At 40.3% G+C, this 27,573-nt stretch overlaps 1 protein-coding gene and 1 long non-coding RNA gene across 2 annotated transcripts; one reads left to right on the forward strand and one right to left on the reverse strand.

The window, feature by feature from the left end:
* Positions 1-52: 52 nt before the first annotated feature.
* Positions 53-3,445, reverse strand: LOC148359518 (uncharacterized). The gene is made up of 3 exons (XR_015851431.1): positions 3,251-3,445; positions 526-642; positions 53-355 (listed from the first exon to the last, which is right to left on the reverse strand). It is a non-coding gene; the product is annotated as an uncharacterized LOC148359518 (long non-coding RNA).
* On the forward strand, positions 3,270-27,098 carry tgfb5 (transforming growth factor, beta 5). Its single transcript, XM_088344814.1, has 8 exons — positions 3,270-3,617; positions 4,755-5,167; positions 11,092-11,255; positions 14,408-14,540; positions 16,595-16,705; positions 20,455-20,635; positions 20,785-20,938; positions 25,772-27,098. Exons 2-8 carry the CDS (start codon positions 4,807-4,809, stop codon positions 25,928-25,930), a joined length of 1,263 nt encoding a protein of 420 aa, XP_088200940.1. The 5' UTR covers positions 3,270-3,617; positions 4,755-4,806; the 3' UTR covers positions 25,931-27,098.
* The last annotated feature ends 475 nt before the right edge of the window (positions 27,099-27,573 follow it).

The raw sequence follows: 27,573 nt of genomic DNA on the forward strand, positions 1-27,573 counted from the left end.
CATTCGTTTATTTAAATAGTTTATGATTACATTGATAATTGATAATCCCGGACATACATATTACAAAACTAGACATCCAAGGCCCCTTATGCTTCAGCAGAAGCTGTATCAACAGGCCCCAGACTCTGAGAATTGCCCCTAAGCTCTCCTCAGGCAGCTGGAGTACTGGGGTCATTACTGGCATGCGTACTAAGCCTTCTCCTGTACTGCCTCCACATCTACGACTGCAGTCCAGCCCATGAGGACAATCTTATCGTCGTGTTCGCTGATGACACCACAGTGGTCCGGCTAAACTCACAAAGCGACAATAGGGAGGTCCAGAGACTGATCACCTGGTGCTGAGAACAACCTGGCCCTAAACACACAACAAAGGAGATCAATGTGGACTTACAGAAACACATGAGTGACCCGACCTCCCTCACTAGCAACAACGAGGATTTGGAGGATTCCTATTCTCCGATGATCTCTCCTGGACAACAAACACCACATCTATCATAAAAAAGGTCCAGCAGCGTCTGTACTTACTGGAAGTCCTCAGGAGAAACAACCTACACAAGAAGCAGCTGCTGGAATTCTACTGCTCATCCAATGAGATCGTGCGAGGATACTGCGTTTCCGTCCAGTAGCGGAGTTGCACTGAGGCTGCAGAAGACAGTAAAAGCAGCACAGCACATCATTGCCTCCCCACTCCCCTCCCTGTTGGGGCTACTGTAAAAATAAGCTGTTTTAGCAATATACTAATCTTGCTGCTAGTCTAACTCCGTCCCTAGAGCAGTGGCAAGCCGTTGCGTTTTAAACGTATGCCTTCAGTAATGGCTTTGAGTGTTGTGTTCTATTATGTGGTCGATGGTATAGTGTAAGGCCTGCGACTGTCTGGCAACCAGTTCAGGGTATTTTTTTAGACTTTGGTGCATTGCGGCACCCCGAGCTGATGTTTCCTGAGGCCTTCCAGAAGGCCCCCACTTTGACAACTTGAAATCTGATTGGAAAACCAACATTGGTACCGACACCTTTGTTGTCCTACAGAAAGCATCCACAAACAATTCTGAAGGAATCCAGGCAGACTTATAAGCCTGGCAACAAGTAATGGCTGAAATGTGATTGGTTAAATGCTGAAATATGTCAGCACACATCGAGAAGCGGCAGCACGGCGTAGCAGTGGTTAGTGCGTGTGCGGCACAGTTCTAAGGTCGTGGGTTCAAATCCAGCTACCGGCCTTACTGTGCGGAGTTTGTATGTTCTCCCCGTGCTTGCGTGGGATTCCTCCGGGCACTCCGGTTTCCTCCCACATTCTAAAGACATGCATTTCAGGTGAATTGGCCGGTCCAAATTGTCCCTAGGTGTGACTGAGCGAGTGAGTTGTCTTTCCCCGATTGGATGGCAACCAGTTCAGGGTGTCCACTGCCCGGAGATGGCTGGGATGGGTTCCAGCCCCCCCGCGACCCTAATAAGGATAAGCGGTACAGCTAATGAGATGAGATGAGACATAGAGAAGCAGCACAACCAGGGGGAAATACATGAAACTAATAAACAGTTTGGTATTATCATACCTGTCAACCTTCACGGCTCCATGCCCTTACAAACTGTTGTATTTTCCCTTACAAAATACAAAATAATCCTACACCATTTTTTTTTTCAAACGTGACTATTTATTTAGTTTAACATGTTATATTGTACATGTGTTTCATTATATATATTGTAACATTTATATATATGTGTATATATATATATATATATATATAAAAATGTTACAATATATATATTATATAAACATTTTGTTGTGAGATACTGGGTTGCTCGACATGAATGGGGTTTATTATAAAAAAAAGATCAAAAATTAAGTAGCTTGGACGTTCACTGTAGAAGGACTGTTCACTCTGCTAGCCTCTGGGAAGAGGTACTGCAGTGTGCGGTGCAGGACCACCAGGTTCCACAATAGTCTTGTCCCCCTGGCCAATAGACTGTTAAATGGTCAATCAAACACATAGTAAATCTAAACTGCTGCTAATCTGTACATCTGTTGGTTTTGTTTGACTTTTTGCACTACTGGCAGTTCTTTATAGCTAGCCACTCCTTGCAAATCTGTTTCTCTGCACCATTGTACTTACAGTGTTATTGTTACAGTGTTATTGTTACTGTTTACCTGACTGCCCACTTTGCACATCTGGTTAGCTGCTCCTCTTGCACTATTTGCACTACTGTAAAATACTATACATAGCCATAATTATTAGTATATTATTAGTACTCAATACAACATTTTATTTATATCTGTACATTCAAGGAAACTGTGCGGGTCAGATGTATCGACATTTCGTTCTGTATACACGTGTACTAGAATGACAATAAAGTAGATCTGAAAAAATACATGCAAATATAATTAAGTAGAATGATACATTTTCTTATTCAAATTTTTAATTCATTTTCTGCTTTAAATTATTGTTGGTAATAAACTGATTAAAGGGATAACCACAAACCTGTCTTTTTTTTCATTTTCTTCTTTTATACTTCCTTCTTTCTTAACTTCTTTATACAACATAATAATTTGCAATATAACGCATCAAAGCAAGTGAGCCGTTTGAGAGCCGGCTCTCTTTAATGAGTTGAGCCGAAAAAGCCGGTTCTCTAAAAAGAGACGGACTTCCTTTCACTACACAACTACCACATGAATTCCGAGGCGGCAGACGAATGCGCACATTAGCATCAAGCCGCTCGCTTCGTTTGCAACAACAACAACAACAAAAAAACGATACCGAGATAGAGGCTACCGCGGCGAACTCGTTTGACTTGATTGATTTGCCGTTTCCTAATAGTCGGTGTATACCGGATGGCACCCATAATTGACAAATTTGCGTTTTTCTTCTTACGTACAGGTTGACAGGTATGTATTATTAACTATTCATTGACAAAATGTACTTCACACGATTTAGATTTTTTTTTAGGCCAGCAGAGAAGCCCTTGCAGGCCCCGACGGCCCGCTACACCAAAGTCACGATGTTAGTCTCATGTCGGTAATATTTTTTTTACTTTGTGTGTTTTTTCCCTCACAGACATGAATGACACAAAGCAAAACATTTTTCTCTCATTTCTCCAAGCTCAACTAACAAGCGGTTTTCAGTCTCCTTTTAGCGGCGGCTTGAAAATGACCTTATTTTTAGAATCAATGAAACGTGCGCGAATCAAACGGTTCCTATCCACAAGTCACACTCCCTTCCCCTCTGGCTCGCAAGCATCCTCCCTCCCACACACTCACTTATACCGCCTCCGGCTCTCGTCTGTCGGCGGCTGCCTGGCTCAGTTGTCGCGTCGCGGCCCGTGATGGAGCTCCGTCCCGCAGCCGGTCTGCACGCCTACCAGCGGACGCCCATTTGAGCCACAAGGACTTCTTTCATATATTTTTCTTCTCTTTTTTTTCAAAGCGAGGGGCACTGCAACATATATCAACACTTTCCCGGTGTTGTTTATGTGGAACGAGAATAGTAGGAGCTTTTGTAATGAACCCTTTGGGAATTTTTCAGGGGTAATTGGACATTTCTAGAAATCCCTTTTTTGGGTCGTTGGTAGGTTTATCCAGAGCGGGCTATGTGGCCCCTTTGGCCCCGCTGACGAGCTTTTTGGAGGTAAGGGGATTTCAGGTCGCAAAATGAGATTATCATGGGCTAAATTTATTACCAAAAGATTGGGCAGTGGAGATTAACAGATTAGGTATAATTATAAAATTGAAATCTCGTTATTTTTTATTGGTTGTGCGTTTGCTAAAGCTAGCAATAGTTTGCTCTCTCAAGTCAAGTTATTTTCAAACACTGGAAACAATTTAATTAGTTGTTATTAGAGGTTATGTTTAATGACCGGTTTAACTTTTTGCGGTGCATGAGAAACCGTCGAATTCAGCCTGATATTAGCAAGTTTTTGGGGCCCCTGTTGGTACTGTACTACAATTTTAACGCTTTGGCTATACAGTAAATCACTCGCTATAACGCGGTTTGCTTTGTACGGTTTTGCTACGTAAGGTATTTGCATCTTGCATTGTGTTCTGCATTGTAATTGGCTATACAGTGTCTGCGCCCTTTATTGTTTGACAGTCGACCTACAGTAGTTATTCGTTTAAAAAACGTTGAAACAGTACTTTTAATTGTTAAACAGGGGCATGTATCTGTGAAAAGGGTTTGTTATTTGGTTGTAGTGTATAAAAAGTATTTAATTGTATAATAACATACCTGTCAACTTATACATTTTACCTGCTTTTATCCTCTTTTTTTGACAATTTCAAGTTGTGTACAACAATTTTTGTATGGGAACTTTTTTGTACAAATACATTTTTAAACTTTTATTTTTATTATACCGACCTTATCTGGCCCATTTTGGCTCTAATCCAGATCGTCTTGGTCACTGGTAGCAAATGACAACGTCATTGTCGATTGCCAAAATGTTCGCGGTACACTAGCAAACGTTCTCCTCGATTAAGCATTTATTTAGTAAATGAAATAAATGTAGTTTGTTTTCATTCTTCATAGTCTGTCTTGCTGTGAGTGGATAGGTACTGCCTTGACTTTGTACAGTTTATCATCACCTAATAAGGGGAGCAATTGGCTGAGGTTGACAGGTATGTGAATTGTATAGTAATTGTAAAATATTAAAAGGTTTCTACTTCACGGATTTTGCCTATCACGGGTTCTTTTTGGGACCTAATCCCTGTGAAAAACAAGGGATCACTGCGCAGTGTCCCTTTCCCTCAAATGTATTTTTCCCCCCTCCAGTAACATTTCAGGGACACTACCCTTCCCTTAGTCTCCATCCTCCTTTCAAACAATGTGGCTTTCCCGCTGCGCCCTGCTGCTCCTTCTCCGGCTGTCTGTGGCGCTGGTCAAAGGCATCAACACTTGCGCTTTTATCAACCTGGACGAGCAAAAATCGCGGCGCATTGAGGCGGTTCGGGGCCAAATCCTCAGCAAGTTGCGGATCCAAAGCCCGCCTGACGACGATGACGAGGCCACGACGGGTGGAGGGGCAGTGCCTGCGGAGGTTATGCTGCTGTATAACAGTACCCGGGAGCTGCTCAAGGAAAGAGCCAATCAGGCTGACTCGACGTGCGAACGGGAGAGCAGCGAGGAGGACTATTATGCCAAGGAAGTGCAGAGGATCGACATGCTGCCCCAGCGCACGCAAACAAGTAAGCATTTTTGCAGTGATCGTCTCTTAGTTCAGATCTCCATGTCTGTGAACTTTAAGGTGGGGTGCACTTTAAGGTGGGGTGCGTCGTTTGAGGCATCCTCAGAAACTTTGAAATTTTAAAATATTTTCTGTTAATCTTGTGTTAACAATGCCCTATTGAGTTCAAAGAGCCCTTATTATTTTTTTCCCCCACCATGGATATTTTGCAATTTACTTTCAACAAAGCTGTCCGGTGCGGAACACGTTTGACTGAGGAAAGGGTGGGTGGGGGTTTAGAGTGACTTTGTGTTATTTTTTGCAGTTTTTTTTCTTTCTATTTGGTAATGCAGCATGAAAACGGTCAAAGTAAGGGTAAGTTCAAACTGCAGGAAAATCAGATTTTTTTTGCACGGACGCAACCTGTATCCAATCTGTTAAAGTCTCTGACCGCCACATACTAGATTTGTGCCCAGGCCACTTTCGTATGTGGTCCTAAATTCGATATATATCCAATCTTTTGTAATGCGACTGCTGTGTTAAGACTCGAGACGTATTCTTGCAACCTGCACATCATTTATAAGCGGTAAACATTACTATTTTGCCTTAAACCAGACGGGAGGAAACGGAAAAATCAACAACCACGGAGGACAAAACCAGAGTGTCATTAAATCACACATTCATGGAAGATGAACACTTATTTGTTTTGTAAGTCACGGAACAGCCAACATTTCATCGCGGATTCATAACATGTCGCTCGAGTTCATTCTTAAAGCGATAGTATCCTCTATTGGCAGTTAACAATATTTACATTCAAATCAATGAAGGAAAGCGAAGTTTAGAAATTAATTAATACTTTGGGGGCATTGCGTGTTAGGTCACGTGTCCTATTATACGTATGTGTGACAGTTGTGGCGCATTCACTTTGGAAAATCAAGTCACATACAATTCGCATTTAGTTAGTAATGTGAACGATCTCACAAAAACATCGGATTCTACCCAAAAATTGGAATCGAGCTTTAAGCTCTGCAGTGTGAACGTTGCATGGGCGGGCTTCTTGAAGAACAGTCCAAATGCCAAACTAAACCCCAAGAAAGATTTAAAAAAAAAAATGTATTCTATAATGTCTAAGAAACGCACGTACTTGCCCGCACAACATAAGGAGCTTGACAAAGGTCAGTCCAGTTACATTTATTTGTATAGCCCTTAATCACCAATTGTCTCAAAGGTCTCACAGGCCGCAATGTTGACACAAGCCAGGAGATGGAGGCGACAGGTAAAAGAGTTTCAAGTTTTAAGCTGCTCTTTTAAGGACGTCCATTCAAAAGTGGTCGGCGGCGCCCTATGTTGGCTGCGGCTGCATCGGCTCGCTACAACGGGTCAGGTGCAATCGACATTTCGTTCTGTGTACATTGTTACACAGAATGACAATACAAGGAAATTATTATTATTATTATTATTATTATATTATCCACTTGTCTCAGTAAGTAAGGTGTGGTGAGGTTCGGGTCTGGTGACACACAGTCAGTAGTCACAGTTTTAAAAAGAATTAATCCACATCTCATTCATTATTTAATTGGCAGAGCAAGAAAACAATGTACTGTATAAACTGTAGTATAGAATTCATATTTTAATTTCTTAAATTAAACATATAAATGAAGTATATGTGCAGCCTGCATCAGCAGACATCAATAGATAGGCAATCTTCCATTATCAAAAAAGTCTACGCAACGAGTCCCCTAAATCAGAATTGTTGGCCTCACTTTCGCCCTCTGCCATGAGTCAAGAGAATTGCATGCCTCACTTAACTGCAGAGACTCAGCGCAGTCATGTTACATATTTTTTGTATTACTACGATTCATAATGTAATGTGAACATTCATCGATTTTAAAAAACAAAACACAAATATTGTAAAGTAAAATGAGAAACAATATTAACACAGAATAAATTAAACTATTAAATGTAATTTTAATCTTCTATTTCCACGATGACAGGTTAGGCACATCCTCACCTGCCTCCCCTGACTTTACATTAATGACGGCTTTCATATGACAAAAGAAAACAAATTAGCCATGAATGGTACAGTGCGACTTTTTGAGCGCTCCAATGTCATTTTCGGTCGCCACCAAGAGGTGGTACTGCGTAAAAATTAACCCGGGAATCATTCTGCTGAATTTTGCCCACAAATACTGATATCTATACACCAATTCTATCAGTGGTGTCATTTTTTTCAATATTTTCCTCAAACAAAGCTCAAGCACATAATCAAGGTCCCATGGTCGGTCTTTTACACCAATGGTGACGAATGAAACTTATTTTCACACACCAGGCTGCCCTCCATCAACAACTACTTGTTTACTTATTTATACCCATCAATTATTAGTGCATTGGATCCAACAAGAGACGTACAGTGAGGGGAGGCATATGTGACTGTGCCTCACCCGTCATAGTGGAAGTATGCTCTTCATGCTGCACCATCAATGAGTGTGTATAAAGCGCATTAAAGGGCTTTTGAAGTGAAAACATTGTATAAACATAAAGAACAATACAAACAGCAGCCACGGTATGCAGTAGATGTTTTTTTCATCCTTAACAGTATTCTTTTTATAACGGTACAGACGCTGCCCTACTTACGAACAAGATCGTTTGTAAGTTGAATTTGTTCGTAAGTTGCTTCAGGTTTATATAAGTGTGTTTAAGGGTTGTATAAGTAACCTGTATTGTTTTGTACTAAAAAACAAACATTTCATAAAATAGTATGCTCTATAAAGATAAATAAAGTGAAGTTTAACTTACTTGTGGAAGATTGGCTTCAAGAGTTAGGCGACTTCCTCCTCGGTGGTAGAAAGTGGCGGAAAAAAAGTGATCCTACCATTTTCTCAACCACATCAAGCTTTCTTATTCCACTTTCATTTCAAAAGAAACGTCTCGCCTCTTCTTTGCACCAACCATATTGAATGGAGGCACGAGATATTAAACAATTAAAATGTTTCAGTTCTTAGCAAGCTGGAGATACAGTTTAGAATGTTTACACACAAACTAGGAAGAGGAAGCTGGATTTCTTCTTTGGGGTGGATTTTGGGTGAGCTCTCACACCGCCACACACCGGTAGCAGCGGAAACAAGCACTTTGGTCATGTCCTCTACTAAGAAAAGGAGCACACGATACAAAATCTAACATACACCAATGTCCGGATATTTTTCGACATCGTGAAAAAACTATTCGTATCTACCGTTTTTTGGAAGTCGAATGGTCGTAAGTAAGGGTAATGGGTAAAGACCACATCATGTCCCATTGCTTATTTCCTTGATACTTGTTACACACTAAATGTAAATGCACATTTTCTTTCCTCCCAAATGTCACATAACCAAATCAGTAGCTTGTTAGACACGTTTGATATACTGTATTTATTCCTTGTAATGTGCACCTGTAATTTATGATCAAAAAAATCATTAAAAAGATTTCACGTTTTCCTGGCTCAAATTAAGCATTCTACGTGACAAGCGTTGAATACGTCCAGCCATGATAAAAATCATTTATTGACAATGTAAACTATGAACACAATACCCACATAAAATGTATGATATATATTTAATGTCCTTCAAAGTCCAATTCATCATCAGATACACCAAATAGTAGTTTCCTTTGTCGTTCGTTTTTTTTTAATTTATATCTAGCTAGACGACTTTCTGTTTTCTCTATTCTCAAACATTCAACCCTGGTACAGTGCATTTTCAGCTAGCTGCTCAATCTCCTTGATTTTTAGCATGATCAGCAACTTTGAGCTTTGAAAGATACTTGATAATAATAATAATAATAATAATAATTTCCTTGTATTGTCATTCTGTGTAACAATGTACACAGAACGAAATGTCGATTGCATCTGACCCGATGCAGCCGCAGCCAAGAGAGGGCGCCGCCGACCACTTTTTAAGTCTTAGGAATGACTCGGCCGGGGCGCGAACCCGAACCTCCCAGTCTCAAAGCGGGCGCCTTACCATCTAGGCTACTGAGCTGGTATGCATAACGTTTCCACTTCGCAGCCCCAGTTGCCTAACTGGTACCAATATATCATTAAAAATATGAAGAATACTGAATTAAAACGTAATTACTCTAGATTTTGGTAATCGCACAAAACAGCAATGCTTAACTCACATTTAATGTAAAAGAAGAGGTGGCTCGCCTCCGCGCATGAGCCATTGAGAATTAATGTAGTTATTATAAAACGAAATCCCAAATTATTTTGAAATTGATTCTAAAAATATACTGTATGTGTCTTTTGGGTCTAGGGATGTGGTTGCATTCAATGTTTTAAGTTTGTGGTCAGCGATGTTTTGGACTGATGTGCAAATTCGGTAATATACGACCGAAAAAACTCATGTATAACGTACACCAAAACTTTGAGATCTTTTTTAGGTAAAAAAAATAAAATAAGATTGTGTTATCCACAAATAAATAGAGTAGATTGTGGAATGTTAAACAAGCAAAGCACCATTTCATTGTATACATGGCTAAAATTGTCACAGTTGCCATGGCGCCCAATTGGCCCCGCCCATGTGGCGCCAGCTGCGGCTCGTTGACAGATTGGCTTTCCCTCTATTTAAGCTCAGTGCTCTCACTCTTCCTTTGTCAGTCCGTCAACAAACCTCTGCCCAGCAAGACGCGGGTTTTGACTCGGTCCTGTTTCCTGTTGGTATTTCCTGTCCGGTATTGTTCCCGTTTATTTTGTCCTGTTTAATATCGGTTTCTGGTTTCGTTCCCGTCTAGTTTGTCCTGTTTAATTTCGATGTCCTGTTTTGATATTAATCCTGTCTGTCCCGTTGTTTAGTATCGGTTTCCAGTTTCTTTCCCGTCTAGTTTGCCCTGTTTATTTTCGATATCCTGTTTTGATATCAATCCTGTCTGTCCCGTCCTGTCCGGTGTAGACCCCATCTGTTCGATATCTGCTCGGGCAATTGGTATCGATCTCGTCGGCCTCTGGCTTCATATCATTCCACGCCAGACTGCAGCCTAACGTGCATGACTCCCCATTTCACGTAAAATAGAAGGCTTGTGTGAGAAACATCACGCATTTGGGTCCTGATCCTGTTGCGGTTCTTCACAAAAATTGATTGTATTATACTTTTTGTACACTACTGTCCAGAAGTTTGGGGTCACCCTGACAATTTTGTGTTTTCCATGAAAAGGTACTTTAATTTAACAAATGGGTTGTCCAATGTTTGTGTTCTTTTGCCCATATTCTCTTCCTTTTGTTGGCCAGTCTCAGACGTGGCTTTTTTTTGGCCACTTTGCCTTGAAGGCTAGCATTTCGGAGTTGCCTCGTCACTATTTGCAGGTATTATTTGACAAAGCAGCCATTTGAGAACACGTAGGGCGTCTATTTCCCAATTTAGAGACTCTAATGTACTTGTCATCTTACCACGATCTCTTTCTACTCTGTTTAGAGCCTGTTTGTGTTCTTCACTGAAGGGAGTAGTACACACGGTTGATGTATGGGGTGTATTTCTGATTAGTTTTACATTATCTTCATTGAAAACAAAGACTTTACCTTCATAGATAAGGACATTCCTAAGCAGACTTTTGAACGGTAGTGTATACTTGTGATATTTAAATTACTGTAAATGTGTACACCCTGAGTTGTGCAAATGTCATCAAGGTTAAAAAGTCACTGACTGTACATTTGCACTCAGACATCACGTCAATGTGGACGTGCGACTGAAATGCTACAAAACTCAGGCTCCATTTGCAATAAACACACATACTGGCATGGATGAATACGCCAGTTGCGTAACCTCATTGTCACAATGCCCAAACTGCAAAAACTCACTGTCCAAACATTCCGTTTGGTTTTTACTACCGCACATTCCGCACCATTCGATGAAGGAACAAAACAGCTCAAAGTAGACGTTAAGCGTTGTTGTTGTGTGTCCGCTCTCCCACATGCAGACGTGATCCAGCCGCAGCCGCCGGATCCGCATTACAGAAGCGTCCTGTTCGACGTGAGCAGCGTGGACCTGACCAACAGCACGCTAGTCAAAGCCGAGTTCAGGATATTCCGAGCCCCCAACCCACTGGCCCGAGCTTCCGAGCAGAGAGTGGAGCTATATCAGGTGACACCTTTCTCTTGCTTCTCAACCAAATGGGGGGGGGGCAAAATTTTTGCGTCGTGGGCCGCATTGGATTAAAAAAAAAAGGGCTAATTGGCCAGATTGGTTGTTTGTGTATCAGCCAATACATAGTCCCAATCAATACTTTGGCAATAAATCAGGAAGAAAATATACTCTAGGTCTAGCTAATTGTCTTCATATCACTGCTGCTATTTCAAAAAGAAGTATCTCCAGTTTTTGGGCAATTTTTTTGTTGTAAACATTCCATTATTGCAATAAATAAATGATAAAATAGAAATGACTAAATAAACATGAAGCCATCTATATGTACAGTACATTTTGAATAAGAAAGACCTCTTAATCTGGTTTTAGAACACTCATAAGTTAAGCAAGGTAGTATATTGTATCTCTTTTTAACCACTAAATGTCACAACCAGAATGGAATCAGGACCCAATTGCATTAAAAAAAACGTTAACCACAAGTTTTATTGATAGAAAGAGGAAGGGCAGCGCCTGCGATCCGGTGCTCTCTGGACGCGGGAAGCAAACTGCTCACACAATCGGATCTTGATCCGAATACGAAAGTGGATCTTCCGAAGCGGGAGATCGTGGTGTCGAAGACGGAAAAAAACAGCTCGATAGCCGGAGACAGGAGAGCAAAATGTGGTCGGGATCAAAAACAGGTTGTAAGCCGGGACGGGAGAGCAAAACGTGGTCGGGGTCAAAAAACAGGTCGAAGCTGGAGACAAACAGGGAGATCGAAAACGGACGGGTGGAAAACGGGTGCAAAAAACGGGGCTGATGGGAGTCAGAGTCAAAGTGCTTGTCCACACAGAGGTTCGCAGACAGACTGACAACCGGAGAGTGAAAGGACTGGGCTTGAAAAGGACAGGGAACCAATCAGATAGCTCGCAGCGGTTGGTGCCAAATGAGCAGGCACAGGTGAAATTAATGAGTAATCATGACACTAAATTTGAATTACTCAAACGAGGGCTAGGTCAGATTTTTTTTGCAGGAAATTTGATAAACATCTTAATAAATAAAATAATAATTCAAAAACATATTCATCACATAAAAATGTAGCCATCTGTTTGAATATTGGCCTTGAGTGTAGTACACATAAATACTTTATTTAAAAAAAACATTTTTATGGGAGGAAAAGAAACGTATGTCAAACATATGGCCCGCAGGCCTGACCCGGCCTATTGGATGATTTAACCAGGTGCACAATACATTTCTTAAGATGTGAAAAAAGCTAGGGATTCCCTTGGTCATTTCTATCAAAAGTTATGAATTTTAAGATAAATGCTAACCAAATGCCCCCTCTGGCTTTTAGAGAGCAGTATACGATACTCTCAGCTTTAGCAGGCCCAACCTAGTAGTTTGATCTGATGTAGTCCAATCTTATTGCTGATGCACTGCTGACACTTTTAGTTTGTATTTCTTTTTATTAGTTCCAAAGCAGTACAACAACTAAGGCAAATGTATTTTTTTAATTGCTTCCACTTAAGTTTGTATAGCGTGGTGAGTTTGGTTTAGGTGTAAAATTCAACTGTTAAAATAAACCAGTGAACGCATGCAAGACTCAAACGGATACGATTTTTACTGTAGCTTAAAAAACAGTCCACATTTGCTGACAAACAGTTTTATACTGTGTTGTTGATTTGGTCTAAAAGTAGATGTGCAGATGTCAAGAAGCAGCTGTGCGAGATTTGTTTTATGGCTGTGAGGAAATACTTCGCACCTCTCAAAGAATTCCCAATGAAGGGAGTCACCTTCATTTGCATACCTCCTGTTATTTTATGAGCTTAGAAGTTAAGCATGACAGAGTAAATGAGCCCTCTTGGCCACAGTGGAAATAAGCACTCGAAAGGAGGGCAGACCTGTACCAAAGATACACTTAACAGAAAGATTATGGGCGTCGCAGCAACTTTTCTTGGCCTCCAGAAAGTCTTTCAGACATCCGTCAGATGTTTTTCCACGATCCTGCTGGTTTATAAATCTTATAATTAATTTGATAGGACCTGCTAATTTGAAAATGACAACATCATTTTTGTGATCAGTAATGGAAGTTTGATTTCCAGTCATATTCAATTTACTTTGGATGCTCCATTAATTCTTGTCAAGGACTTCTGTTCAACTTACAAAAAACAATTTCCCCTTCATTCAACCACATATCAACGCTGTCAATGTATGCATTTAAAAACAAACATAAAAGAGGAAACCAAACCCATGCTATTGCATTAACAATGCTGCCCCCGCCACACACACACACACACACACACACACACACACACACACACACACACACACACACACACACACACACACACACACACACACTCACAAAAATCATCATTTTAATCATTAAGAGACCAAAAGAAAGAACCCACTTATGTGTACTTAATTATGTTCCTATCTCAGTGTATTCAATTATTCATGTTAACATTGTTTGCAGTCGAAAGATTCTTTCCTAAACGCTAATAAAACAGAGGTCAAAATTAAGTATGCAGTGCTAAAGGCAATGCATAGCATCAATCCATCTATTATCTGCACCGCTTATCCTCAGTAGGGTCGCGGGTGTGATGGAGTCAATGCCAGCTATCTTCAGGCCGTGGGGGACACCTTGAACTGGTTGCCACCCAGTCGCAGGGCACACAGAGACAGACAACTCACTCGCTCATTCACACCTAGGGACAATTTGGACCGGCCAATTTAACCTGACATGCATGTTTTTGGAATGTGGAAGGAAACCGGAGTGCCCGGGGGAAACCCACGCAAGCACAGGGAGAACATGCAAACTCCACTCAGAAAGGTCTGATCTCACGACCCTTAGAACTGGTTGGAATTTTTGCATTTCAAGGTTTTTTATACAGTCATCTCCTGTTCTCCTTTCAAGTTCGAAATTCAATGATGTCGTCTTTCCTTATTTAGAGTGTCTGCTAAAGTATAAAAGTATCAGACACATTTCACTATTCCAATGTGGCCTTTCTAATTGAAGTTACCAGCTTTGGAATGTTTGCCTGGTCAATGCTTGGCAAAATATGCAGATAGGCCAAAATATTTAGCTTCAATGTTGCCGTGTTTGTCTTATTTAGTTACAGAGGCAAGTGTTGGACTAATTTTTGAAAATTAACAGTGGTTTGTGTTATCAGCTGCTGAAGGCGAATGAGGAAAGCACATCTACGCAGCGCTACATCGACTCTCGCACAGTACAGACACGGGCACGGGGCGCCTGGCTCTCAATGGACGTCACAGAAACGGTCAAGGACTGGGTGTTAGAACCAGGTAAGATGGGTACCTTTGTTTACTGCAGTTCTTCCATTGTACATGTGTCAAACTCAAGCCATATCATTTTTTGAGACCCGTGAGATCTAAAAACAAACAGGTCAAGAGTACTTTGACCAAAAATTAAATTCCGACAATGCCTGTCAACTGCGACATCCACGAAGTGACAGCTTAGCGCTACGTCACTCCAGTTTTTCCAAATCGATGCCAATGAGTGTAATTGACAAATACAGTAAATTATCCTAAAAATGTCCAAGAACATTTTGTTATTCTGTTATACAGTGATACCGCTACATATAAAACACAGAAGCTCTATGTAGGAAAGGGCAAAGCCGACTTTACTTCCTCAGAAGGCTGGCCGACTTTACTTCCTCAGAAGGCTGGCCTCCTTCAACATCTGCAAAAAGCTCCTGAAAATATTCTATGAGACAGTAGTGGCAAGCGCCCTCTTCTATGCGGCAGCGTGTTGGGGAGGCAGCGTCAAGAAGAAGGATGCCTCTCGTCTCAATAAACTGGCTAGGAAAGCGAGCTCTGTTGTCGGCAAAGAGCTGGACAGCCTAACAACAGTAGCTGAGAGACGAGCACTGAAAAAGCTGAGGTCAATCATGGACAATCCATCGCATCCACTACACAGCATTATCTCCAGTCAGAAGAGCAGTTTCAGCGACAGACTGCTGTCACTGTCTTGTACTACGGACAGAATGAAGAGATCTTTTCTTCCTCATGCCATGAGGCTCTTTAACTCCACCCGGCAGAGTAAAGGCCCACATTAAACCACACCACCTACACTGGATATTACTGAATCTTACTGCAATATGTATTCTGTGTAGCACTATTTAGTTACTCTATATAACACGCTACAGTGGGCATTTGCACGTCACACTGGGTATTTGTATATTGTATTCTTTTGGCTTTATTATTGTACTGTTCTCAGCTCAGGGATGCTGCTGGAAATGTGAATTTCCCTTCGGGGATGAATAAAGTATCTATCTATCTATCTAAAATTAATTTGTTCCCGGATCGTGCTTGTATCTAGAATCCGAAGACAATTTTGCTGATATGAAATAACTGAAGACCAATTAATCTTTTCCCGGCCTCCCAAAAGCATCCAAGTTAACCTTAAATATATATAAAACGCATATTTCTGACCTTTAAAGGTGAGGTGCGTTGTTCAAGGTAAAATGTTGAGAATTAAATATTTTCTCTATGAAGTATGTTTTTATCAATGCTCAAGTTCAAAGAGCCCTCATGCTTTATTTTCCACTGTGCCTACCTGCTTTTGTTGTACTTGTAGTGGAGATGTTCGGGTGGTATACATTAAGTTTGAGGAATGGCTCGGGGGGAGTTCTGGTGGGTGACGTAATGCTCATCCCCAGAGTTTTTATTTATTTCATTTTGTCAGTGCCACATGGAAATGGTGAAAGTAAGATAAGGCCTGCCTCAACCATAGTCCAAGCATTAACTCAAACCCCTTGAAAGATAAAAAAAAGTTTACTTAATCACGTTTAATAAACGCACGTACTTGCAAGTTCATCATCCATGAGCTGACTGAGGCTGCAATGATGACATAAGCCAGGTGATGGCGGCACAGAGTAACCAAGTTCCAAATTCTGTACAGCTCCTTTAAAAACACATTCCAATAGTAATTGAACATAAAAATACAGTAATAATACAGTAATAAGATGACCTGGTGGTAATGTCTGGACATTCTCGTACCTTTATTTTCTCTCTTTGGTGGGCAAATTGTTTTTGCTCATATGACTTCTCGTAGTTTGCATGTAGAACTATCACTGTTATTCTTTTAGTACATGTCATATATGTGTAATGACACGTTTTCAATGCAACTGTAATATTTGTGACTTTAATAACTAATAAATTCAGGGTTACTATACATGAAGCAGTCACTTTTATTTTACATACCAGTTACAATTAGTTCACTATATATGTTACATCTGGCCCTTTGAGGACAGCCATTAAGCTGAAGTGAACCTCAGTGAAAATGAGTTTGACGCCCCTGTTCTAACACATGCACTTGGTGTCAATCTTGGCGGCAGAGCGCAATCTGGGCTTGAAGCTGGGCGTCCATTGTCCCTGCTGCACCTTCGTCCCGTCCACCAACAACATCGTTCCCAACAAGAGCGAGGAACTGGAGGCCCTTTTTGCAGGTAGGATGTTTAATAAAAAACTAACTTTTGCAATGTATTGTTCTTGTGTCAGCAGAATACTTGTCTGCCTTACAAATTTGGAAATTTGAATTTTAGTCTTTTTGTGTAAAATTTGAATGTTTTCCCTATCCATTTCTACCCAAAGTAAAAAAAAAAAAAAATGCTGGGTTCACTGGTATCTCAGAATTTTCCGTCAGTGTTACTCAGATTGTGACAGTTTTTTTTACCATTTAATTTGGTTGGTGGTATAGATTCCAATAAAGGTACTTTTTTTTCTTCCAAAGTCACATTTACAATTTCTGACAAATTATTTTCCCTATAGTAAAAAATAAACTGCAAACTGGCCATTACTGTGTATACTGGCATAAAAGCCAAAATTAGAACTAAAAAAATCCAACACTGAAATTAGAGGGTTGGCTTATATGCGCAGAAAACAATGTGAGCACAAGACAGGCAGAGTCCCCCAAGTCAGGCTATCTGCTCAATGCACGTAAGTCAAACTATTTCGCCAACAGGTAGTTCACGTGCGCCTCGTATTTCTGCGTCCCTCTTGTCTCCACAATGGCATTTGGCACTGCCGTGTTCTCATGCCTCCTCTTGCCCAAACTCTTTTTTCTTTTCAGTCAATTGGCGCCGTCCTAATTGTGTTAGGAAGGGACCATATCTCATTTGATTGTAATTTGGTGCGTTTTATTGCCCATTTTGCTAATGATAATAATGGGTCCGAAGAAAGTTAGTGATAAGGGGAAGGAAAATTAGAAAACAGTGACAACAACGAACGAGTCAAAGAAGGAAATGATTGTGAACAACAAAAAGGTAGTACGAGGGTGTGCCATCGGACTGTTGGTTAAAAGTACGGCATAAACTTGTTTTCATTTTCATAACCGGGATATACATCTTCATTATGTACACATTTGAATTATTGTTGTTTAAGTACATATTTCATTAATATTTTGCATACAGATTTATTTTAGTATGTGGCTATTGTAAAGTGGTTTTAGGTACTGCTTTTATGCAATCTAGGCTCATGTGCAAGTATATATGGTTAATCAAATCTTCTTTTTGCAAAAAAAATGAGTTTGTTATGTAACATAACGTAACAAAAAAGCTATTAAAATGTTCTATAAATTTGCATTCTGTCACTTCTTACAAGACAATTTAATCAATGTAAATCTTAATATTTGTTGCTGGCATAGACAGATAACCCAAAATTTTAAAAAATGTGTAGTTAAGAATGCTTGCTGGAGCAGTTTGAGACCTATTTAGAATATATACTAAATACTTTTATGATTATTTACAAGCAAGGTATACCATTGTCATTGTACAAGTTATGAATGCTAAGCTTACGTAACTAATTGACCAGTTTTTTATATGAACAGGGTTCTATTTATGCTTCCAAACATTCTTGAAATAAGAAATACTAAGGTTAAGTTTGTTGTTTTGTTTAAAATCGATGAAAATCACAATGGTGAAGGATGGCTGATAAAATTGAGATTTTATTATTAGGCCATATTGCCAAGTCTTACATATACCATTGAATATTTAGGACTGTTATGATGAAATTTTGTAAAATATTGAGCACATCTGTCACTGTTAGGACTTTTGTACAGTACTGAAAATTACAACCATCCCTAATAAAATTGTCAGTCCAAGCTTCCAAGTTTAGAAATCATTCAGTAAGATAAGTTGAATGATTTATTGTGTGGGTGTGAGTGCACTACATGGATGATAGAAGGTTTAACGAAAATCATTTTGGTGTTCATACAACAAGAAATAAAACTCTTTGAAAAGTTAATGCCTCTGTTTCACACCACGCTGCATAACAGTGGCTGCACTGTTCCCCCACCAAGCACACACAAACTTGCACACTATTGAGCAACATATGCATGCTTCAACCAATGGTTGCCGTTTACTCCCAATTTACACATAGCTTAGTGTTTCCCCCCCTCTTTATGTCAACAAAAATATCAATATTTAATTATGATGTAAGACAGGCAAGAGTCTTGTCCCTGACCCATTCACCTCATATGTCACTAATGCACAAATATACATTGAAAATAAGCAACCATGTTCTGTAGCATACAAATTACCATAAATTCCAGACTACACACCACACCTTATTAAAAGCCACATGCACGAATATAAGGAAGAAACTCCACTTAGTTTTTGAATAAGCCATACCTGATTTTTGAGACGCATGCAACAGCCATTAAAACAAACTCATTCATGTCTATTTCTTAAGTTTAGAAAAAATCAGCAGGGAAATGTCTAGTACAGAAACAAAACATGTACCAGTGTTCATTTTACCTCAGAACAGTTATGGGTCCCGGGGACTCGCATGCTCAAAAATCTATGGGTCCCAACAGAGATCTATGGGTCCCCAAAATTTAGTTTTATCGAGGTTGAAATTGTAAATCGGTGACAAATAATATAATAAAATCTATATATTCATTCAGTATTAATCATCAAATTATTAATTCATTTTCTCCATCAAATTATTGTTGGTAAAATACTGATTAAAGGGATAACCACAAACCTGTCTTTTTTTCATTTTCTCCTTTTATACCTCCTTTTTTTCTTAACTTCTTTATACAACATCATCATTCGTAATATAATGCATCAAAGCAAGTGAGCCGTTTGAGAGCCGGCTCTCTTGAATGAGTTGAGCCGAAAAATCCGGTTCTCTAAAAAGAGGCGGACTTTCACTACACAACTCAAAATCGGCGTGTAGACGAAAACTCGAACCGCGAGACCAAAACAACATCTGCCGGATCTGCTTGACGAAAAGTTTGGAGTGCGGTAAATCCTTGTTTAAAAAAAATGTAATCGAGTAATAATGACAATTTTGTGTCAAAAAAGTTGCGTCCCGGGGACACACGTTGATTTGAGACTATGCGTCCCCAGCAAAAATGATGCGTCTTGGACGCGGGCAAACGAGAACACTGATGTACTGTACTGACTAAAAATCTAAAGCCTGATTTGATTGTTTCACGTGGAGTCACATGACCTTAGACTCTCCCTGCCCTTGTGCACATAACAAGGTGATAGACCAAGTATCGCGACTACATTAAAAAAAAAATTGGGTTCGGAATTTTGGTCAGTCCAGTAAATTTATTTTTAATTTTTTTTGAGAATGTTTTTGTCGCACTGATGCATTTCAATTAATGCCAATTTAATTCATTGCTTTAGTTCATTGCGATTGACAGCTGTAGACACAGTCCGCAATAAAGTGTCTTAATTGTGGCACAAGGTGTTACTTTTCCGTACTAGACATTTCCCCGTGTATTGTGTCAAGCTCACGATCTTACTCCATAGGAACAGTGGCAATATAGGTACTGTAATCTGTTCATGTGCGTCACTAATTAGATGATGAGGCATTTGGCTATTAAAGGGATCCGCAATTACTTGTCAATTTACCTGTGCTTCATTGATTTTCTTTAACATTCAGAGCACTGAGCAGAAAACACGGCATGCCATCAGCTGCCGCAGATCTTTGCTCTACTTTGTTTTAATTAAACAGAAAAATGCCCTGGTCCGCATTATTTCTAAGCCAATTTGTATGCAATCCACTCGGGTGGAAGTCCCGGGCATCCGCCTTGCGGGGAAAAAAAAAGAATAAGCTATGTCATGTTGTAAGCCGCAGTGTTTAAAATGTAGAAAAAATGTAGCAGCTTGTATTTCAGAATAGACAAATGGAAGGTGAAGTAATTGTTGGCAGTGAAGAGTCAAAGTTGTTCTCCTTGACGCAGGCGTTGACGACGAGAAACTGCGACATTTGAAGGAGCAGGGCCAGATCAAAGGCCAACCGGACTTCAGCACCAAAACGCCTCACCTCATCCTTACCCTTCTACCCAGCGACCGCGTGGAAAACCCGGTCAAGAGGAACCGCAAGAAGAGGTCCGCGGCCACCGACGCCGCCACCTGCTCTCGGTGAGATGCTGTAAAATTGTATGGCTAAACACAAACTTTTGAACTTCAGTTGGAAAGAACCCAAAAGTGATCACATTTTGATGTTTAGACTGCATCTTCAGTCATTTTCATTCGATACAAATCTAATGCCCGTTTCCCGTGTGTGTTAGCGGTTCCGAGTCGGGCTGCTGCCTTCGCTCGCTCTACATCGACTTCCGGCGCGACCTCAACTGGAAGTGGATCCACGAGCCCAAAGGCTACAAGGCCAACTTTTGCGCCGGCAACTGTCCTTACCTCTGGAGCGCCAACAACCACTACAACTTGGTGAACTTTATTTTTTATTCTGACATTTTTCACTCGAAACAAATATTTTGTTGTTTTACATTTCAGCATGACATGCTAACTAATATGACCAAAGCAATTTGGTTTCCATCTAGCAAACACTGGGCGATTAAGACATTAAATCACACCAATGTTTCGTCCAAAAGATGGTTGAAAAGTGAAAATGGAAAAAAAAAAAAAAAAAAAAAAATTCAAGCATTAAAAAGACAACTTTTTGTGAGCTAAATTGGACAACGTGAATCACAACTGTTTTTTGGACTAATTTGGAAAAAACAACTCTAAAACAGACCAGTCCAGATTTAGCCCAAAACCAATGTCTGTTGCTGGGTGGGTTTATTGTAGAAAATACATTACAGTATGTAATATAGAGAATTCTTGACCTATCTGCCGCTGCCTTATCCGCCAAATTGTTCCAATACAATATCCGCTCCAGCTGCATGATTGTTTTTTAACGTGTGTGTTATGAATCATAACAATTAAAACAAAACCTAAAAATGAAACTATGATATATGTGGTCCTGCAATATATTTACATCCTTTTCTTGCTTTTGTGCAGCAACTGGAATTGGAGAAATTTAAAGACTACTTCAAAAAACCCTAAATGAACATTTAAATGTTTCTTTTTGCGAAAATGATCACATCATAAATAAAACAATTCAGTTTCCAGGTGTGTAGGCTTACATTTTTTCAGCTAGACTTCTTTTCATTCACGCTGAAAACAAGCATCTTTTTCGCAGAAAACTAGCCTTTGTTTTTTAAGCCAGAAACTAGAGTGCGATTTGATTACTGAAAACTTGTGTGAAAGAAAATAGAGCAATCGTCTACGTGCTTTGTTAACACTGTAAAATATCATTTTGATTCATGCAATGAAAGCCAGTGTCATCCTTCTGAAAACTAACGTTGAGAAATTCTGCGCAGAAGGTTGCATGGACTCTTACTAATATTACAGCTAGCTTTAGCTAGTTATACATAAACTACCAATAAAAAAATTAATTGTGACATCTGTCCGCAGTATATCCGTCTTTTATTTTAATCTTATTTTGAACTTTAAACAGTGAAATGTGGCTTAGCTGGAAATTTGTAGTTCATTGCGTTCATGGGACATAGAATTGGCGCAAAGTAAGGCTTCCCTTTATTTATTAAAACATATTATAAGCTATATTTTTAGGGATGCCCTGATATTTATATTAGATATTAGCACAAAAAAATACTACTTGACTTTGTCCATGGGCGGTACGGCAGATGGGTGGTTAACACGTAGCCCCACGGTGCACAGGTTCAGGGTTTAAGTCCAGCTACAACAACATTTCCGTGTAAAGTTTGATTGTTCTCCCGGTGCCTGCGTGAGTTTCTTTCAGGCACTCCGGTTTCCTCCCACATTTCAAAAACTTGCATGTCAGGTTAATTGACCAGTTCAAAGTGTCCCTAGGTGTGAATGAGCATGAGAGTTGTCTGTTTCTGTGTGCCCTGCGACTAGCTGGCAACCAGTTCAGGGTGTCCCCTGCCCACTGCCCGCGACCCTACTGAGGATAAGCGGTCCAGATAATGAATGGATGGACTTTATCCATATTGGTGCTCATATAAAAGCAGTCCATTCCATATTCCAATCTTGCTCTTACATCAAGGAGGAATTAATTCTATTTTTCATTTTGAACAAATCAGGGTGAAAGTATTCCTGATAAAGGTCATTTGTCAGAAAAAAATATGTGTTCATTTTTTTCTTGCATTGCGTCCATACGTAATATTCTGTGCATCTGTCAAATAAGCAGACTTTGGTCACGTGCTGAGCTGGACGCATGCTTTGCGGCAGCTGGTTTTGGTTGACCTCAGTCTTGTACAGTCGATGGCCCGTCACCTCGTACGGCCTCCATAAACAGAAAGAAGGCAACAACAGGCTGCACAGCACGCGGCTTGCAAAACTCATACATTTGTTCCATAGATCTCGCTTGCTATCCCGCACTGTGCATAAACAATACGCATAAGACTATAAACTCAGAATTGCTCAAAAATGTACATTAACAAATACTGTACATCTTTAAATAAATGTGATTTGAATCAACAAACTATTTAATGTATTGAATATATACAGACTTAAATGTTTGAATAAGTCAATACATGTGGCACCAATTAGTGAATCATGTCTATATTTCATTGAATTACCAGTGATTATTTAAAAAATACATACAGTATAATAAATGATCTAGTGGGCGAGGTTAAAGCCTGATTCACTTAAATCTTGTTCAATACATTGCTTTTGACCAAGTAGATGGAAACTTGTTGGCTACAATTATAGAGGACCATTGTAAGCTTTCAAAATAGTTACTGAGGTATATATGTTCATTAGCCAAGTCAAGTCAAGTTTATTTGTATAGCCCTTAATCACAAAGAGTCTCAAAGGGCTGCACAGATCAAAGACTATTGCAAACTACAGACTATTATGACACCATCCCATCATCTGAAAACCTACATGAGGGTAAAATATATGTTATTCATATGCTATGGAATGAAAGTGTCTTTTAATAATAATAATAATAATTTCCTTGTATTGTCATTCTGTGTAACAATGTACACAGAACGAAATGTCGATTGCACCTGACCCGTTGTAGCGAGCCGATGCAGCCGCAGCCAACAGAGGGCGCCGCCGACCACTTTTTAAGTCTTAGGAATGACTCGGCCGGGGCGCGAACCACCGACCTCCCAGTCTCAAAGCGGGCGCCTTACCATCTAGGCTACTGAGCAAGCTTAGATTTAATCATTTCCACTGAGGTTGCAGATCGTATCTCAGGGGGAAGAGCATTCCACAGCACTTGGGCCAGAATGGAGAACGCTTTTGAACCTTTCGGATCTCTTCTTGGCTCTTGGGATCACTAGTAAACCAGCATTTTCAGAGCGAAGGCTCTGGACCGGAACATAGGGGAAAATTAAACCTGAAAGATATGAGGGAGCAAGTCCATGCATGATTTTGTATACTAGTCAAGTCAAGTCAAGTCATTTTTATTTGTATAGCCCTAAATCACGAAGAGTCTCAAAGGGCTTCACAGATTGTTACACTATATTACACAAACTATTTTCAACCGACAAGAGGAGTAGGTTATTCGTATGCAATGGAGTAGAAGTGAGTTTTAAGTTTAGATTTAAACATTTCCACTGAGGTTGCAGATCGAATCTCAGGGGGAAGAGCATTCCACAGCACCGGTGCCCGGATGGAGAACGCTCTCGAACCAGCAGAAGACTTCTTTGCTCTCGGGATCACCAGAAGACCAGCACTCTCAGATCGTAGGCTTCGGACCGGGACATAGGGGCAAATCAGATCTGAAAGATAAGAGGGAGCAAGTCCATGTATGATTTTGTACAATACTAAGAGAACTTTGAAGTCACATCTTTGGCTAACTGGGAGCCAATGCAGGTTAGCCAAAATCGGTGTTATGTGATCGTACTTTTTTGTCCTAGTTAAAAGTCTCGCTGCGGCATTTTGTACTAGCTGAAGAGACTTGATTCTGGACTTCGGGAGACCGGAGAGTAGTGCATTGCAGTAATCGAGACGGGAGGTAACAAATGCATGAATTATTGTTTCCGCATCAGACTGAGACAGTATTGAACGGATTTTAGCAATGTTGCGAAGATGGAAGAAGGCAGTTCTAGTAATTTGCTTTACATGCATCTCAAAGGATAGATCAGGGTCAAATATGACACCTAAATTTTTAACTGAGTCACTCTGTGTGATGTGACATTTGTCAATGTTCACAGCAGTTTTTGCGAATAAGTCCCGGCATTTAGAAGGACCAATGACTAACATTTCGGTCTTTTCAGAGTTAAGACGCAAAAAATTGAGTGACATCCACTCTTTTATCTCAGTGAGACAGGCCTCCAAATTTCCACAGTTTAGTGTGGAAGATTCCTCCAACGGAAGATATAGTTGAGTGTCGTCTGCGTAGCAGTGGAAGCTGATATTGTACTTGCGAATAATATCACCTAATGGAAGCATGTAAATGTTGAAAAGTAGGGGGCCGAGCACTGAACCCTGCGGAACACCGCAGGTAACATTAAAGGGCTCAGATGTCGTTTCACCGTATTTAACACAGTGCGTCCTATCTGAGAGGTAAGATTTGAACCACGAGAGGACGGCTCCTGAGAGACCAATCCATTTTTATATATACTATGTATGTACTATGTATACTACCAACAGAACTTAAAAAATGTACTATGTATACTACCAACAGAACTTAAAAAATCACATCTTAAGCTGACATCTTAACTCAATCCATTATTCTAAAATTGATTTGACTTGATTTGGTGAGCTTGGTAACTGCTCACATGTTAGGACCTGCTCTTTTAACTTTGATTGGCGGATTTGGTGGATAATAATCAGAATTCATTGATTTTTTTTAGCCACTTTTCATTATATTCAGGGTCACCAGATATCAGATTAAAAAAAACAGATTAGGAATTTTAAAACAATAAAAACGCAAAATGTTAAAATGATAGTGGGTGACAATTTAAGTACATAAGCAGGCAGGAATAGGCGGGTTTTCTTTTAGGTTTTAAAAAGTAAATTAAAAATCGCTGATTCATGAAATGATTACCGTATTTTCTGGACTGCAAGGTGTGCTTATCATTCAGTGCGTCTAATAGACTGTAAATACACTGGATAGAAATATATATATATATAAATATTTTTTTAAATCAAATTTTACATCCCTTAATCGCTATTTAATTTTAAGCCTGAGCTAAAAGGAGTTTGACACTCCTGCTTTAGGGGACATTTTATTTAATTAAGGGACTTTTGGTCCTCCATAACTGTGTTTGTTTGCCTCAGATCCTGCCGCTGTACAACAAGCTGAACCCCGAAGCGTCAGCGTCTCCCTGTTGCGTCCCCCAGGAATTGGAGCCTCTCACCATCATGTACTTCATCGGACGCAGCCCCCGAGTGGAACAACTCTCCAACATGGTGGTCAAGTCTTGCAAGTGTCGCTAGACTATAAATAAACTCACCTCAATACACTGCATATGGAAAGTATTTGCAGCACTTCACTTTCTTCACAATTGACATTTTGGATATTTTCCCACCGTAGAAAGTAAAGTCCTGTTCATTTGTAAAGCCCTTAATCACAAAAAGTCTCTAAGGGCTGTGCAGACCACCATTACAACATCCCCCTGATCTCAAACCTACATAAGGGCAAGGAAAACGCAAAAACCTCACCATGGGGAAAATGAAGAAACCTTGAGAAGGGGCTGCACATGAGGTAACCCCCCCTCCCGGGTGATCAGGCTGCAATAGATGTTGCAAGGGCATCAACAGACAATACACAGACAACATCAACATGAAATATAGGTTATAACAGAATGTCCAGTTGATAGCTTACTGTCCCATAATCTTGACCGGCACAGCAAGTTCTAGATGATGGCAGACAAAGGTCCAAGTGCCGGTAGAATAGCTCGGAATGCATACGCCATGCAACATCCAGGGAGAAAGGAAGACAAAAATATTAGGTCAACATCACTCATAAGCTATAGAATATGTGTGTCTTAAGTCTAGATTTAAACACTTTCACTTAGTTTGCAGATTGTATCTAAGATGGCCGAGCATTCCACAGCATCGGGACTCAAATGGAGAATGCTCTTGAACCTGCGTATTTCTTCTTGGCTCTTGGAATCAGAAGTTGAATACTTTCTGGATCTACAGTGCGAGTTTGAAAGGACTTTAGCTCGACAAAAGACGAAAGAGAGGAGCTTCGAATTCGCCAGCTTGCTGCGGTCCGGGCCCCAAAAAGTGCCCTGGCGTAAACAGGATGCGAACTCTCTCTAACGGAAAGGCATCCATTTAAAACGCCTCCTCATTCTACTCCTCCGCTGCTGCTGCTGCTTCTGGGATTTGCGGTGTGGGGACCGAGTGAGAGATGTACTTTGGAGAGCCAGACGTGGGATCCACCACGAGGCGGAATTTGTCTGGAAGGCAGCGGTTTGCAGCCCCGCTACATTTGCAAGCGTTTCTGGGGTCTGGCAGCCCCGAGACACTCACTTGCTTCTTTTCTTTTCCTTATCTTACAGACGGACTCTGTTGTACTATGTCACGCACTCACTCACACCATTCTGTACTTGTTGACCATGCTTAAAATTGTGCAAATAAAAAAGAAAATAAACCCTCCTCTGGGTTAACTTGTAAAAATAGACTCTGGTATGCCGGCGGTTTTGCTCTTGTGAGGTCATGCGTGATTGCGTTGCGACGGCTGCGATTCCGCCGTCCGGTCATTGAGGTATGAAGACAAGTCAGAGAGCGTTTAGTCAGGTTATGCAACTGGAAAAACACTTCTTTGAGTCGGCACATCCGTTTTGTCAGACCACAGTTCTATAAACGACTCCTTAAGATTACATAAACACTCGTGCCATTGAAGGCATGCTAAATTTGACTTCATCCTAAACCAGATTCAATATTTTTTTGTATTTATTCAATTAACAGGAGCATGGTTACCGTAAGTCGGTCTATAAGGCACACCTGATTATAAGCCGCACCCAGTACATTTTAAAGAAAAAAACATGTTGTACACACATAAGCCGCACCTGACTATAAGCCGCATGTGCCCACATTGAAACCTGAGAGATATTTACAGAGAAAGACAG

This window comes from Urocampus carinirostris, chromosome 9 (assembly GCF_059441175.1).
Source record: "Urocampus carinirostris isolate Australia breed hairy pipefish chromosome 9, RoL_Ucar_1.0, whole genome shotgun sequence".
Taxonomy (NCBI): domain Eukaryota; kingdom Metazoa; phylum Chordata; class Actinopteri; order Syngnathiformes; family Syngnathidae; genus Urocampus; species Urocampus carinirostris.